Here is a 15,467-nt window from a genome sequence, read left to right as displayed (position 1 = left end):
GCTCTTTAACAATTGAGTCAGCTCCAACTGAGGGGAGAACACCCTTATAGCAGACTAAGGCTGGATCTATACTGCCATATAAAAACCTTGGGTAGCATGACTTAGGTCCCATCTACACTGCCATCTGATCTCAGATTATCTGCTTTGAACTGGATTATATAAATCTACGCTGCCATATAATCCAGTTTAAATAAAATAATCTGGGATCAGAAACTGAATTATATGGCAGTGTAGATGGGGCCTAAGTCACGTTACCCAAGGCTTTTAATGTTGCTACTTTTTATTTATTATTTATTACATCACTTCTACCCCGCCCTTCTCACCCATCAGGGGATTCAGGGCGGCTTACAATATAAACATAAACATCAAAAAACAGTTTTCATCAAATTTAAAAATCCATCGAGATTAAAAATTACAATAACATTAAGAATATACATTAAAAATATACATAATTATACATTTAAATGTACATTTAAGGCGCTTTCCACTTGATGTGGTAACATCTCCATGTCATTCCTATTTTAAAAATGCAAATGTAATGTCATAAAAACTTTGCCTTTGGATGATGTGTCTCATATTGGAATGTATTTTAATTATGTTCATGCCTGTTTTAATTTTTATAATTCTATTTCATGTCTGTGTTTTATGCCCAAGGCACTATATAAGTGCCGTTTGTAAGCCGCCTTGGGTCCCCCTTGAGGTAGAAAAGAGCATGATATAAATATGGTAAATAAATAAATAAATAAAAAAGACAAAATACAATTTCAAATACCTTAATAATAATATATCATTGCAATAACCAGCAAATATAAAAAGGAGCAGTGACAACTACAAGATGTGGGATGCCAGAATAAATAGTAACAGGCTTCAGGAGGTGTTTTAAGATGCATGTCCTTTTATCTAGTAGTTTGCTAGCTGTCCTGGTCCAAAGCTATTTAGTGTGTTGTATATTAAGAACAAAACTTTGAAATAGCTAAGGGACCACCTGTACCGTTCTATCATTATGAGTGGGTAAACTTAGCTGTTGCATCCTGAACCAGATACACCTTCTGAACCACGTGCCAAGACCACTCTACATAGAGAACATTACAATAGTGACACTGTAATACAGTTGGCGTCAACTCGTGGAGACACAATTTTCCTATAGCTACCTTAGGAGCAAAGTTCAACCAGCAGGGCTCACTTGGAGCTATCCAAGGTCCTGTTTCCATTTGCCCTGCGTAAGAGAGCTTTCTCTTTGACTGCAGAAATATTAGGGCAATGTTTCTCAACCTGTGGGTCCCCAGGTGTTTTGGTCTACAACTCCCAAAAATCCCAGCCAGTTTACCAGCTATTAGGATTTTTGGGAGTTGGAAGGCCAAAACATCTGGGGACCCACAGATTGAGGACCACTGTATTAGGGTCAAAGTACCAGAACTGTATCTTTACACCTGACTACCAAGCACTGTTTTACTTTGTAGCTCAGTGGAAGCTCTGATCTTCTCAAGGTAGGTAGCAGATTTTCGCATAACAACAATTAGGGCAGAAAAAAATAATGGATTAATTATTACATTTGATTCACTCATTAATCACAGGCTTTTACATGAGCTGTAATTTCAGTAAGACTCACCCTACCAAAGAAGTTTCAGTAGAACTAACGCTTGTAATAAATACATTGTCTGCCTGTCTCCATTCAGGCAAGGTATTTAAGACGGCTTTCCGGATAAATTATCTGAGTTGTTATTCAAACAAAGGCACCGTGTGTGTGTGTGCTGTTTCCTTCATTAATGCCTTCAGAATGATTGCCTGCACTTACATTGTTTCAGTTAATCAATTTAAAAGCAAGACAGATGGCACAGACAGAAGAATAATAAGGTTTATTCATCAGCATGATGTCAAGCTTGTATCTCCTTCCATAAGACTGACAGGTAAGGAGGTTTGGGATGGTGGTGTCTTTTTTTTTTTTTTAAAGAAGAGTAAAAAAATGGACTTCTCACATTTTAATGGGGGATAGTAAAATTGAGGATAGGATATTGAACCAAATATTTTGACGGGAAAGGATAAATATTTCCCCACATTTCTTTCTATGAAATGTTGACTCAATTTCTGATGGATGGAATTCAAATAGTCTCTTATACTGTTGGCTGAGAAGGATTTGTAGAGACCCTGTCTACTGTTACTAAAATATTCAGATAATATCAAACAATATTACATCTGAATTCACAGTTTCATGCAAAATGTGGCATGTTTGGAATTTGGGGTGATGAACTTGGGAGACAACACTAAACTAAATATTTTTCAGCACTACAGGAACTCAAATGGAAAGGGAAGTTTTACAAAAAATTGTCAGAAAATGCTTAGATATTTTGATGAAGCCCTAAGGATTATTTCTCCCTCAAGATCTTGGAAGCAATATTTCTAAAGACAAACAAGTGTGGATGGTGCATTCACAATACACATGACTGTTTATTTAAAACTGAACCAGACTATTCTTCACTCTTGTTGTGCAATACAAATGCTAACCCTGACTAGAGTAGACCTAAAGAAACAACAGGATTTGGTTATTATTGAGCCATTGAGTCAGAGGGTCATGGCTCAATAGACTAGCTAATGGATTTAGATCAGTATCTCCTACAAGAAACATGGATGGTCTAACAGATTTACAAGGATATACCTAGAAGAGCAACACCACACAATATGCAGAGATGAATAACTCTCTCTGTTTTGTTTCCTCATCTGAATTCTTTAAATCTCAAAGTTTTCCTGCAGTGGCACAATGGGTTAAACCCTTGTGCTGCTGAACTGCTGACCTGAAGGTTGGCAGTTTGAATCCGTGGGACGGGATGAGATCTCGCTGTGAGCCCTAGCTTCTGCCAACCTAGCAGTTTGTAAACATGCAAATGTGAGTAGATAAATAGGTGCCATTTTGGCAGGAAAAGATAAAAGACATTCCAAGCAGTCTTGCAGGCCACACGACCAGGAGGTGACAACGTAGGCTCTTCGGCTTGAAAATTGAGAAAAGCACCTCCCCCAGACCCAAAGATGAGCACTACCTCCAGAAGCCGGAAATGAAAGGAGAAGCCTTTGCCTTTGTCTGTGTTTGTGTGTGATTGTAAAGACACTGAATGTTTGCCTATGTCTGCTGTAAATGAATCCCCTAGGGGAGAAGGGCAGAATATAAATAAAGTGTATTATTATTATTATTATTATTATTATTATTCCCATTCTACCCCAAATTTTTCTCATCCCAGTTATGAAGATACTGATGAATTTCAGTAACCCTTCATCACTCTCATGCAGAGTGGCTACTCCACGTCTTTGGATCCCGCCTCCGCAATGATTCCTCTCCTATCTTTCTCTACTTCACTGGCTGCTAATGGGAGTAGCCAAGGCAGACACCATTGCCACACAATGCACTCAAAAGACATAGAGGAAGCCCAAGCTCTGGCTAGGTTCGGGTTAATAGTTTCTTGTGAAATCTTGGAATTGTAACTACAAAGAAACAGAAGAGCCACCCAAAGCCTGTTCACACCTCACAGCTGACATTCCTTCCGTCGGCTTTTGTTCCATGTCTTTAATCTAAAACCAAAGGAAAACAAAATCAATACATAATTTCGGCTTACATGAGGCTTTCTAACAAGCAGAGTGTCTGTAGATAAAAACATGCATTCTGAACGTGAAGTGATTGAACAAAGGGAGGTGTTGGCAAGGTGCTTTTTTGTCAGTTGCCGGTGTATAGCTTGAGTTGTGCTTGGGGTGTCCCTAAGCAATTCATGTCTGACCAGACTGTCATTGATGCAAGTGGTGGGTGGAATAAGGTTCTCATCTCCCAGGCCTCCTGTTATCTCAGCTGCAATGGGGCCTCATGGTGTCAAGAGGTTTATTGTGCTTTTCTAATGCAGATGTATTATTTTGTGAAAGAAGTTCTAGTGCTTGGGCAACTATACTTAGACACAGTAGAAGGGGAGAGAAATGGGGGGGGGGGGGGAGAATAGAGAGAGCAGGCTAATATGGTTATATTACAACCAATACTGGCTTGTAGAATTAGGCCCTGTACAGAGTTTGTAAAAGCTTTTTTTTGGACTACAGTCCCTAGAATCCCCCAGTCATCCTAACAGAGCTTGCTACTGTTAAATTATGAAAGGCATGCCACTGTACTGTAACTTGCTTAAAAAACTACCAATAGATCCCAGTCCTGCTTTCAGTACATTCTAAGCTTAGCGGATTATGAAACATCTTCATTTCATATGTCAGCTGCAAGCAACAAATACACATTTGCTGGACCTTTTGTGACCTTGAATTCCAATAGACATTTTATCATCACAGCCTAGCAGCTCGTGTTGTTTCAGAAATGGGATGTCAAAAAGAAGAGAGATGTTTGGCAAAGGCAGCAGTGACGAAGGTTGGTAAGGACAAAGATTGTAGGAGGGAATTCAAAGGCAACCTCACACAGGACTTTGGAACAGAAGGTGCTGTCACTTCTTTGTTGTGAAGTATGGGGAAAACCGGGTTTCATAGCAGTCCAACATTTTTAAGTTGCAGATTTCTTGTTATTGCTGTGTGTCTTCGTGACATTTCCTAATTAAGGAGACCCCAAGGCAAACTTATCATGGGGTTTTCTTGACAATAGTTGTCCAGATTGGGGTTTGCTCTTGCTTTCTTCTGAGGCTGGGAGAGTGTGAGTTGCCAGAGGTCAGCCAGTGGGTTTTCATGGCCGAGTGGGGATTTGAAGTCATAGTCCAACATTCAAACTACTACACTATGCGGGCAGATTTCTATGTACAGGAGAGTCTCGATTAACCAACATAAACGGGCCGACAGAATGTTGGATAAGTGAAAATATTGGATAATAAGGAGGGATTCAGGAAAAGCCTATTAATCACATTGTGTTATGATTTTACAAATTAAGCACTAAAACATCAAGTTTTACAACAAATCGACAAAAAAAGCAGTTCAATACATGGTAACGTTATGTAGTAATTACTGTATTTACGAATTTAGCACCAAAACATTGCAATGTATTCAAAACATTGACTACAAAAATATTGACTACTAAAGGGCAGACTGTTTTGGATAATACAGAATGTTGGATAAGCGAAGGTTGGATAAGCGAGACTCTACTGTATTAGTTATTGACAATGGGCCCTTTAACACTTCCCATAGGACTGCAATAGGACCCTTGTGGCGGCTGAACTGCTGACTTGATACTAACTTGAAGGTTGTCAGTTCGAATCTGCGAGATGGGGTGAGCTTCTGTATGTCAGCTCTAGCTTGTGGGGACATGAGAGAAGCCTCCCAGTAACACATCCAGGTGTCCCCTGGGCAATATCTCTGTAGATGGCCAATTCTCTCACACCAGAAGCAGTATTACTCAAGTCGCTTCTGACACGATTAAAAAAACACTTTTCATATTAATAAGGTGGGTTTGCTGCTTGGGGACAGTACAGACACAGAAACAGAACTAATGAAAATCTGGTCTTCATTGTCCACCTCCATACTGGCACCCTATCATAGTGCAGATCTTTACACATTTGCTTCCTGTAAGTATACTACTTTTTATACATTATAGTTCATTTTTGAGAAAGAAAAGACTTCCATCCCCTCATTTCACACTTTTCATTACAGACCAATAAAAAGGGCTTTGGAAGTTGTGATGGCCATATATTGGTAAAAAGGCAAAACCTCATAAAACAAGTAGTAGATAAACATGATTAATAATGAACAAATTGTTTGCAAAGAGTCGACAGCAGTAGTCCTGTGATAACGAATTCAGACTGATTAGCATCCCACAAGTGGATATAGCCGGCTATCAGTGCTGCTGACTGACAGTGATAAATTTTTCATTGGTGGCTGTGATGCCATCAAATATATGGAAATGTTTTTGAAACCGTTCTCTTCCTGAATGCCACAGGAAAAAAAAAGTACTGCAAAAAACAGTCATGTTGAAACAGAAAACAAGGCTGTGATGTTCTAATAGTGAGCAGGGGATGGAAAGGTGAGAGAAGTGAATAATGTAACATCATCCCACACAACCTGGCATCTAGGGGTGGGTTATGAAGGCTTCAGAGCACACAAAAACCTGAATAAAATGTCTACTGTATAGAGGTATGGGGCAGAGGAATGGATCCACAGCAGTGGCGGCCAGCTGAATGAAGTCAGGATATACAGGGCCCTTCCACAAAGCCATATAACCCAGAATATCAAGGCTGAAAATCCAACAATATCTGCTTTGAATTGGGTTATCTGAGTCCATGCTGCCATATATTTGAGTTCAAAGCAGATAAAGTTTGATTTTATTCAGCTGTGTGGAAGGGGCCACAGACAGAGGAAACAACTTCCTTTTCGTGTCAGGAGCGAGTTGAGAAACTGCAAGTCGCTTCTGGTGTGAGAGAATTGACTGTCTGCAAAGACGTTGCCCAGGGGACTCCTAAATGTTTTGATGTTTTACCATTCTTGTGGGAGGTTTCTCTCATGTCCCCACATGGGGAGCTGGAGGTGACAGAGGGAGCTCATCCATGCTCTCCCCAGATTCGAACCGGCAACCTTTAGGTCAGCAACCCAACCTTCAAGTCAGCAGTCCTGTTGGCACAAGCGGGCTCCTAGGAAATGAACAATTTTATATATGGTTCTCAGACATTTGACAAAAAGCACCCCAAAAACATGGGTTGACTAATGAATGTCAATGTTGGAAACATATGACAGTGATGCTGGCTCAATGAGCTCTATGAAATGTGAATATGTCTGAAAAAAGTGCTTTGAATGCAATTTCCTGCTTCTTGGCAGGGGGTTGGACTGGATGGCCCATGAGGTCTCTTCCAACTCTACTATTCTATGATTCTATGAAAGCAATTTGTCTTGATTAGGAAACCAGCATAAAGGCAATGACAAGAGGCAGGGGTGAGAAGCTCTTCTTTGTACTGTGGGGTGTGGAAGCAGCACTCCCTCCCTATTACTCCTCCCTAGACCAAACAGGAGAAAAAAAAGTAGCCTTCCTTCTTCCTCACCATTTCTGGACTCAGCTTAATTCAGCAGAAATGTGGGGGGGGCCTGAAGAATGTGGCACTTGACCATTTGGGGTGCTTCAGATGAAGTGGAGTGGCCATTTTTAATAGAGGCCTACTGTATAGTATTTCTGTAGAAGCACTGTGTGGCCATTTTTAATAGGTCCATACTATATAAGCCTTGCAAAGCATGGCAGTCTTTCTGCAGAGAGGCTAGTAGAGTAATCCCCTATTAAAAATGCCTGCCACCACTCTGTTCCACCTCAAGTGGCCAAAATGATTATTGTAACTCATTCTTCAACTCCCCCACATTACTGCTGAATGCTGGTTAGCTAAAAAAGATGAAGGGGGGGAAGAAGGACTTTTCCCCTACTGCTTGGGCATGATAGGGTTTAAAAGGTGGGACTTTCCCCCTGCTGTTTCCATGCCTTGCCACACCAAGAGCAGCTTCTCTGCCACTTGTCACTGACTGGTTGAGAACCACTGCTCTAAGTTTTACCCTTGACTTATCCATAGGTCATATCAAAATCCATAGTTTTGTCCCCCAAACCAGTCCTTGACTTGTAAATGAGGTCAGCTGATACACAAGTAACATATATACAGTACATTAGTTTGCCTATAACTGTACATTCATAAGACTTTTGTGAGTCCACGACATGCGAATGTGGAGAAGAGCAAACCACTGACCACTTACTACAATGCAGCCTGAGCCCTGCCACATGCACAGTGGAGGACCTTCTTACAGCAACACCAGAGGCTCTTGATGTGGCCAGTTTCTGGTCAAAGGAAATTTAGTATAATACAAGTTTTTAAATTTGTTTGTGGTTTTTTTATACATTATAACTATATTCTCAATTCACTTCTGACACAATAAATAAATACTTTTGTGATGTTAGCAAACAAAGCACACAAAAGTCAAATAAAAGTAAAGTATAATATATTTATACTTCACCCTGATGGCGAAGTGTGTTAAAGCACTGAACTGCTGAACTTGCAGACCGAAAGGTCCCAGGTTCAAATCCCGGGAGCGGAGTGAGCACCCGCTGTTAGCCCCAGCTTCTGCCAACCTAGCAGTTCGAAAACATGCAAATGTGAGTAGATCAATAGGTACAGCTCCGGCAGGAAGGTATCGGCACTCCATGCAGTCATGCCGGCCACATGACCTTGGAGGTGTCTACGGACAACGCCGGCTCTTCGGCTTAGAAATGGAGATGAGCACCAACCCCCAGAGTCAGACAGGACTGGACTTAACGTCAGGGGATACCTTTACCTTTACCTATAATATATTATCAGATATTAAAGTCTTCAAGCATCATATAGCCAAGATTGAGGAACCTATAGTTCTCAACATATTATTGGATCTCAGCACCCATTAGCCCCAGTCAATATGGCCAGTGGGCTTGACACGTGGTAATTGTAATATGTTGATATCTGCTAAGCATCTGGACCCTGCTAATCGATGACTCTTTATACAAGAGTCCAGATTTTTTTAAAATTTGGACCAGATTTCTTGATCAATATTTCCAATAGGGATGAAAAGTCTATTGGCACCTTCCATTTCTGAGAACAAAGAAAGAATCAAAATGGAAGATTTGCCCCAGCATTAAGACTTTGGCGTTGACATCACTGCCTCTATGTAACAAGGGAAGAATTTGCCCAATCATCTGTCTGCTCTGTCAGCTTAATGGCTCATCTATTCATTTGCAGAAGATAGTAGTTGAGCTGAAATAAGGCTGATACTTCATTTGCTGTGTTTAAATTGAATTTGAGGAGAGCTTTTAATAAAAGAAATATTGGTTGTTGTCAGAATGACAACTCATTACAAAATTGGAAAAGTGCTTTGCTGTAAGTTACTATTCCCAGATGGCCAAATGTACATTTAATGGTTTTAATAGCCTTCTGCATGGCAGTTTTGGAAACTTCTATTCCAAGTTGTTGCGGTGTCATACTAAAGCAGCCTTCCCCACACTGGCATGCAGCACGTGTTTTGGAGTGTAAGCCCCATCATGTGTACCTGTGGATGGCCATGGATGACGGGGGTTGTAGTCCACAGCACTTAGAGGACACCTCATGAGGCAAGCCTGCGCTAAAGCAATCCATCTATTGTCTCACTCAAGCAATTCCTCTTGTCACAGGGCTACAAGCAATTTGCAAACTTTGATTTATGAGAAAGCCTTCTGGGGAAAATGTGTTCTCAGCTTCCTTTTCATTTTACAGGCAGAGCTGCCCAAGGCAAAAGACACAATAGTGGCCCCCAGGTGATCAAAATGGCACATACATACAATGGCAAAATGGGCAGGGGAATCTTACTCCAACATTGGTCATAGCATGGGATTAAGGTCCTCCAACACACTCTTAGTAGTCTTTAGGTCTGCAGATCTATCTATCTACAACAGGCATGGACAAACTTAGGTCCTCCAGGTGTTTTGGACTTCAACTTCAACTATTCCTGACAGCCAGTAGGCTGTTAGGAATGCAGTGGTTCTCAACCTGGGGTCCCCAGATGTTTTTGGCCTACATCTCGCAAAAATCCTAGCCAGTTTACCAGCTGTTTCTGGGAGTTAAAGGCCAAAACATCTGGGGACCCCAGGTTGAGAACCACTGTTTTAATGTATTTGGAAATTCTTAATTAAAAATAGTTTCCTTGCAGGCTATTATAGGTCCGCCTTTTCCAGTGGAGAATCCCTACATGTATTATATGTACTACAACTCCCATCCCAGCCAGCATGGCCAATGATCTTGTGTTGCAATCTAATATATGTAAGGCACCAGGCTTTTTTTGGAAGGGGAGTGGGTTTGCTCTTGGATTTTCTGAATTATATTATTTTTGCCCTTTAATTAACTGAACTTTAATTAACTTTGATTTCCACACTTACCAAACGGCTTGCTAAGCTTCCTTCTGTCTGGTAGACAATTAAACTGTTCACGGTCTTTTCCTGGATGATATGATTAAATGTAAAAGATGATCCTTGGAACTGGATTTGGAAACGAAGATTTTGTTGGTTACTGCTCAGAATTAATCTGGAGTATTCATCAGGGTCCTAAGCAAACGGAAAGAAAAAATAGGTTTAAATAAGAAGAAAAACATCTTGATTCTGTAATGAAAAAATAAACATCAAACACTTTGTTTATTTGAGTTTTTCCACTGTTGTTTAACAAATTCTGAATTTTCTCCTGTCATCTGTGCATTCATGGCACATGCTTCATATTTGACGATGTTTGCTGGAAAACAAAGGAATAATAGAGTGGCTTACATTTTTTATTTATTATTGTCTTTATAAAGACAATAATGAAAATAATCTGGGTGGCTCACAAACAAATGCAAAACTGAAAGCCAGTATGAAACAATAAAAATCATTACAATGAAAAACACAGAGTCAAAAACACTGAATTTTAAACAAGAGACCAAGGCCAATAATCATTAATTATTTAAAAGAACTTACAACGGCATTTATATAACACTGGGGCACACAAAGCAATTAGTATGTATTATCTCAGTAATCCAGTGCCCAAGTTTTCAAAGTAAAGATCAATACTTTAAATCCCCAGATTGCAGGTTACATCCAAATAAAAAGTCTGACCAGAATCCATAACTAAATTCCTGTTCCAGGCCCATCGGAACAGGGACTGACAGTGGAAATCAAAATAAGCTATTCAATCTCCCAGCTACATTTAAGAGAAAGCCATGAAAGAGCAGAAACTTCAAGGAAGGAAATGTTAATTAAAGGCATAGTTTCCCGTAATGTTTGCATAGCCTTTTCTTTGCTCACTAAGGATATGCAAATATTGCCCACATGTTTGATAGCAGTGGTTCTCAATCTGTGGGTCCCCAGATGTTTTGGCCTACAACTCCCAGAAATCCCAGCCAGTTTACCAGCTGTTAGGATTTCTGTGAGTTGAAGGCCAATACATCTGGGCACCACTGTTTTATAGTCAAACAAGATTTTCTGCGATCAGCACCATAGATCATTTCCCACTTACATGGAAGCTTTACTTGCACCAACGGGCTCCAGGTATCAACAAAGACTTGTATCCAGAGCTCTTCGCATTAAAAAAAAGAGCCTGGCCGAGCTCCAGAATAAGTAAACCCATGGACCAGTCAGAGATAGGAAAAGGGTACAAGGGAAAACCATCTCTCTGGGTTGCCTCCTGGAAGTAATCCTAAATCTTGCATGCTGCCTTAACATTTTCATCATTTGACTTCCCCATTCAACTTCTCCTTATGCTCATATTTCACGTTTGGGCACAGCAAAAGACAAGAGGGATCCTCTCACCTCTGCAGGAGTCTACCATATACTATGCAGCCATGGACAAGTCTACATAGGGATCACCAAATGCAGTATTGCCCAAACACGAATCAAGGGACATGAAAGGCACTGCAGACTACTTCAGCCAGAGAAATCAGCCATAGCAGAGCATTTGATGAAGCAACCTGGACACAGCATATTATTTGAGAACACAGAAATGCTGGACCACTTTAATAACCACCATGTCAGACTACACAGAGAAGCCATTGAAATCCACAAACATTTGTACAATTTTAACAGAAAGAGGAAACCATGAAAACGAACAAAATCTGACTACCAGTATTAAAAAACTATAAAATCAGGACAGTAAATAAAGAACAACACTCAGAAAACAGGGGAATTCCAAACATGAAAACAATCAGGGCCAGCTAACACCTCCCAACAAAAGATTCAGTCAGGCTTTGAATCTGCAAAGCCACTAAATGCTAATCAAGGTGATCAATTGCAACATTCACACTTGCCTCAAACAGACAAGAGTTCTTTCTCCCACCCTGGACCTTCCACAGATATACAAACCCCACTTGCCTAGTTTCCAACCGACCTCACAACCCCTGAGGATGACTGTCATAGATGTGGACAAAATGTCAGGAGAGAATGCTTCTGGAACATGGCCATGCTGCCTGGAAAACTCACAACAATCTGGTGATTCCAGTCATGAAAGCCTTCAACAGTAATTATGATTGTCGTAATTTTTGACTAGCTTCTTTTATTTTATATCATACTTTTTTGCAGATGGAAAAGACATCTAGTCAAAGCGCTTCAACTCTCTAAAGTGGGCTCATCTGAGAGTGTATCTGCACTGTTGAATTAATGCAGTTCAACACCATTGCCATGACTCAATCCTGCGAATGAGTTCTTACACCTCACCAAACAACAAATCCCAGGATTTCATAGCATTGAGCCCTAGCAATTAAAGTGGTGTCAAGCTGAATCAACTGTACATTGTAGATGCACCCTGTGTTATGGCTTCAAAACAGCAGTATAGATTGGCAGGCTTCCTCCCAGATCATAGAAATAAACATGTTACCATGACTGGATCTCTGCATGATTGGATCTCCCAATGGAAATACCCATTTCACTCTTCCTCTCAGACAAAGCTGACTTTGCCCTAGAAATGTTGCTGGGGCTCACAATGCATTCCAGATTTTAAAAAAAAATACATAGAAAAACCATGCATTTTTAAAATGAGAATGGGCAAAAATGTGTGCAGTTGTGAAATGTATGCAAACGAGCTTTAGTCAGTGAGGGAAATGCATACAAAAGTGTAGAGCACATGAAAAATGCATATGAATTTACATGTTGAAAGAATGAAACTGTCTTGCAACCTGGTAAAAGGAAATATGCAAGTGGGATTTGGAGAAACAGAATGAAATATTCATGTTCGGGTTGTCAAATTCCAAAGCCTGGCTCTGAGTTTCACGGTTTCTGTGGGTCAACTCCAGGAGGAGATGAGGGTACACATTCTCCAGTTTTGATGGGTTTGACACTTGGAAAAGGGAAAGGAATGTGTGCAAATATTCAACTTAGCTAGTAGAGCAGTGGCTTGGTACAATTTTGCAAAACCTAATTTATTTGCTGCTACAAAAAAAATTCAGGGGATCTATGTAGTTACAGGTGGATTTTCCTTATCACAATTCCTGAGACCAGAATTGTTTTGGATTTTGGATTTCGGAATACCTGCATATACATACATAGTGAGATATCTTGAAGATATCTTTCATGTGTTCATGAAACAAAGTCTGTGTACTCGGAATCATTAGAAAGCAAAGCTCTTTCTTGTGTTGTCAAAGGCTTTCATGGCTGGAATCACTGGGTTGCTTTGAGTTTTCCGGGCTGTATGGCCATGTTCCTTAAGCATTTGCTCCTGACGTTTGTGAAGTCTGTTTCAACAGATCCCACAACCTCTGAGGATGCCTGCCGTAGATGTGGGTGAAATGTCAGGAGAGAATGCTTCTGCAACATGGCCATACAACCTAGAAAACTCACAGCAATCCAAAGCTGTTTCTATCTCAGCCATCCATGTGAAAAAATTTGGAGTCTGGACTATTTTGTATTTTGGGATAAAAAATGATCAGCCTGTATTTAGTGAGCTTCTTCCTCCCCTAACAGTTCTTGGGATGGCGGGACTCACCCTCCATTCTGCCCTGCATCTATCTTCTAGCTAGATGCAAATATACTAGATGAAATGTTCCTTATTCCACCTCCCTAAGTAAGTGAAAAGGAAGAAACCTTGATCTGGGAACAGCCCCTTTCACGAGGATAACTGCCTTTATTTACAAGTCAGAAAATATGTTATCTCTCCCTCTTCTTCTTCTCTCCCAATCTTTCTCTCTCTGTGTTTTGCATGGAAATCTGGGAGCAACTCTGGTTGGTACTTAATTTATAATATTTAATGGCATCACCAGGATCTGACCTTAGGTCTCAGGTTTTGGCCAGGAAACCTCTGGTTCAAAAGAGACAAGACAAGTAAAATAAAAGGACAAGACAAAGTGTAAGACCAGACCTGTTTAGGGGAGTCTGGGCTTTTACAGAAAGAAAAGAAACCAATACGCCAACTAACAAACCAACTAACTAACCAAGGAATCATATTCAAGTGGTCACAGGTCAGGAGATGTGAGATGTCAAACTGCATACCCTTTTAAAACAGGCTTCCACATCTGATAACTAATAAATTAATAGACTGGTTGAAGCAATAAAGGTAAATGTTTCCCCCTGACATTAAGTCTTGTCATGTCCAACTCTGGGGGTTGGTGCTCATCTCCATATCTGAGCCGAAGAGCTGGCGTTGTCCATAGACACCTCCAAGGTCATGTGGCTGGCATGACTGCATGGAGCACTGTTACCTTCCTGTCGGAGCAGTACCTATTATCTACTCACATTTGCATGTTTTCAAACTGCTAGGTTGGCAGAAGCTGGGGCTAACAGTGGGCGCTCTCCGCACTCCCCAGATTCAAACAACCAACATTTCACTCAGCAAGTATAAGTAAATAAATGGAAACTATGATTGAAAAAGATATATTACATGCATTTATATACTCGTCATTGGGAAAGTTGGATGCCAAGTTGCTGATACCCATTTTATTTTCTTATTTCTTTATTAGTGTTTACTCTGTTGTTTTTTCTGTATTGATATCTTTTTTCTTTTCTTTGAGCACACAGTTTGCATTGCATATGAACATCTTGAATACAAATCTTTTTAACATAAAAGGGACATCAGCAGCAACCATACAATGATTGTGGGAACAAAGGGGGATTCACCTTTTCTCTCCCAAACAAGGTTTATAATTATTCTTTGATTCTTTTTGTGAGGCTCTTTTTATTTTGTTTGCTGAAGCATGCTTCTTTCTGGACCAAATTGAAATGCCACTTGAGCCTGAGCAACAGGAACCATAGATTGCATAAAGAGTCTCTTTTTGGCATGTATTTATCCCAGAAGAAATATCTTTTCCCCCAATTATAAATAAATGTAGTCCACCATCTGTGCCTTTTCTGTTGAAATACACTGGGGAGGGGGCTGCTGTCAAAGGCACAATGCCCTGTAGGTGTTTCCCACTACTCCATATGGCAAAACAGACAAAGTGGAAGGAAGGTCAGATCGTCTTGTTCCTTCGATTATATGAGGGAATGCAGGGTACCTTTGTAATGAAAATGCTTTAGCAATAAGGCCTGAAAATAGAGAAAAGCAGGAAGTAGGGAATGAAGGAACATGCTTTGCATCAACGTATTGTGATTGTTTTGGAGATCCACATATTGATTTGAATAGGAATAATTCTGTCACATCTGTGGCCACAACGAAAACTGGAGGGAAATATCCAGGAAGCTCACCTGAAAAGGTTTGATTGGATGCCGAAACTGTTCGTAATCTTGGATCGACACTTCAATATCTCCGTCTGCCAAATTCAGGACCTGAATGTAACTTTCTTTTGGAACCAGCACTGGCATAACATTTTCCTAATTGAAACAAGGAACATGCCAGCAAAGACGATCATAATGATTTAATTAACTGCAGCTATTGATCCAGCTTGCCCCAGACCAATTCCCCAAAACATAGACATTTATTGTTGTAACCATATCAGAGCCTTCAACACTGATATCTTTTGAAACGTGTATTTGGCAGCCAGTGGCATGAAACAGGTCCAGCAACGTGTGTTATCTCTGTCACTTTGCATGCAGCTACTCG

General features: G+C 40.4%; 1 protein-coding gene across 3 annotated transcripts in view; it reads right to left on the bottom strand.

Annotated features, from left to right (window-relative positions):
• slc15a2 (solute carrier family 15 member 2) overlaps positions 1-15,467 on the bottom strand; it is a 113,811-nt gene that overhangs the window by 18,353 nt on the left and 79,991 nt on the right. For all 3 annotated transcript variants that reach the window (XM_008109760.3, XM_062967404.1, XM_062967403.1), the window contains 3 exons: positions 15,113-15,238; positions 9,857-10,021; positions 3,512-3,558 (listed from right to left, as the gene is read on the bottom strand). In XM_008109760.3, coding sequence (XP_008107967.1) covers positions 3,512-3,558; positions 9,857-10,021; positions 15,113-15,238 — 338 coding nt within the window. The remainder of the gene's footprint in view (positions 1-3,511; positions 3,559-9,856; positions 10,022-15,112; positions 15,239-15,467) is intronic.

This window comes from Anolis carolinensis, chromosome 1 (assembly GCF_035594765.1).
Source record: "Anolis carolinensis isolate JA03-04 chromosome 1, rAnoCar3.1.pri, whole genome shotgun sequence".
Taxonomy (NCBI): Eukaryota; Metazoa; Chordata; class Lepidosauria; order Squamata; family Dactyloidae; genus Anolis; species Anolis carolinensis.
This window is presented reverse-complemented; position numbering and strand designations above follow the sequence as displayed.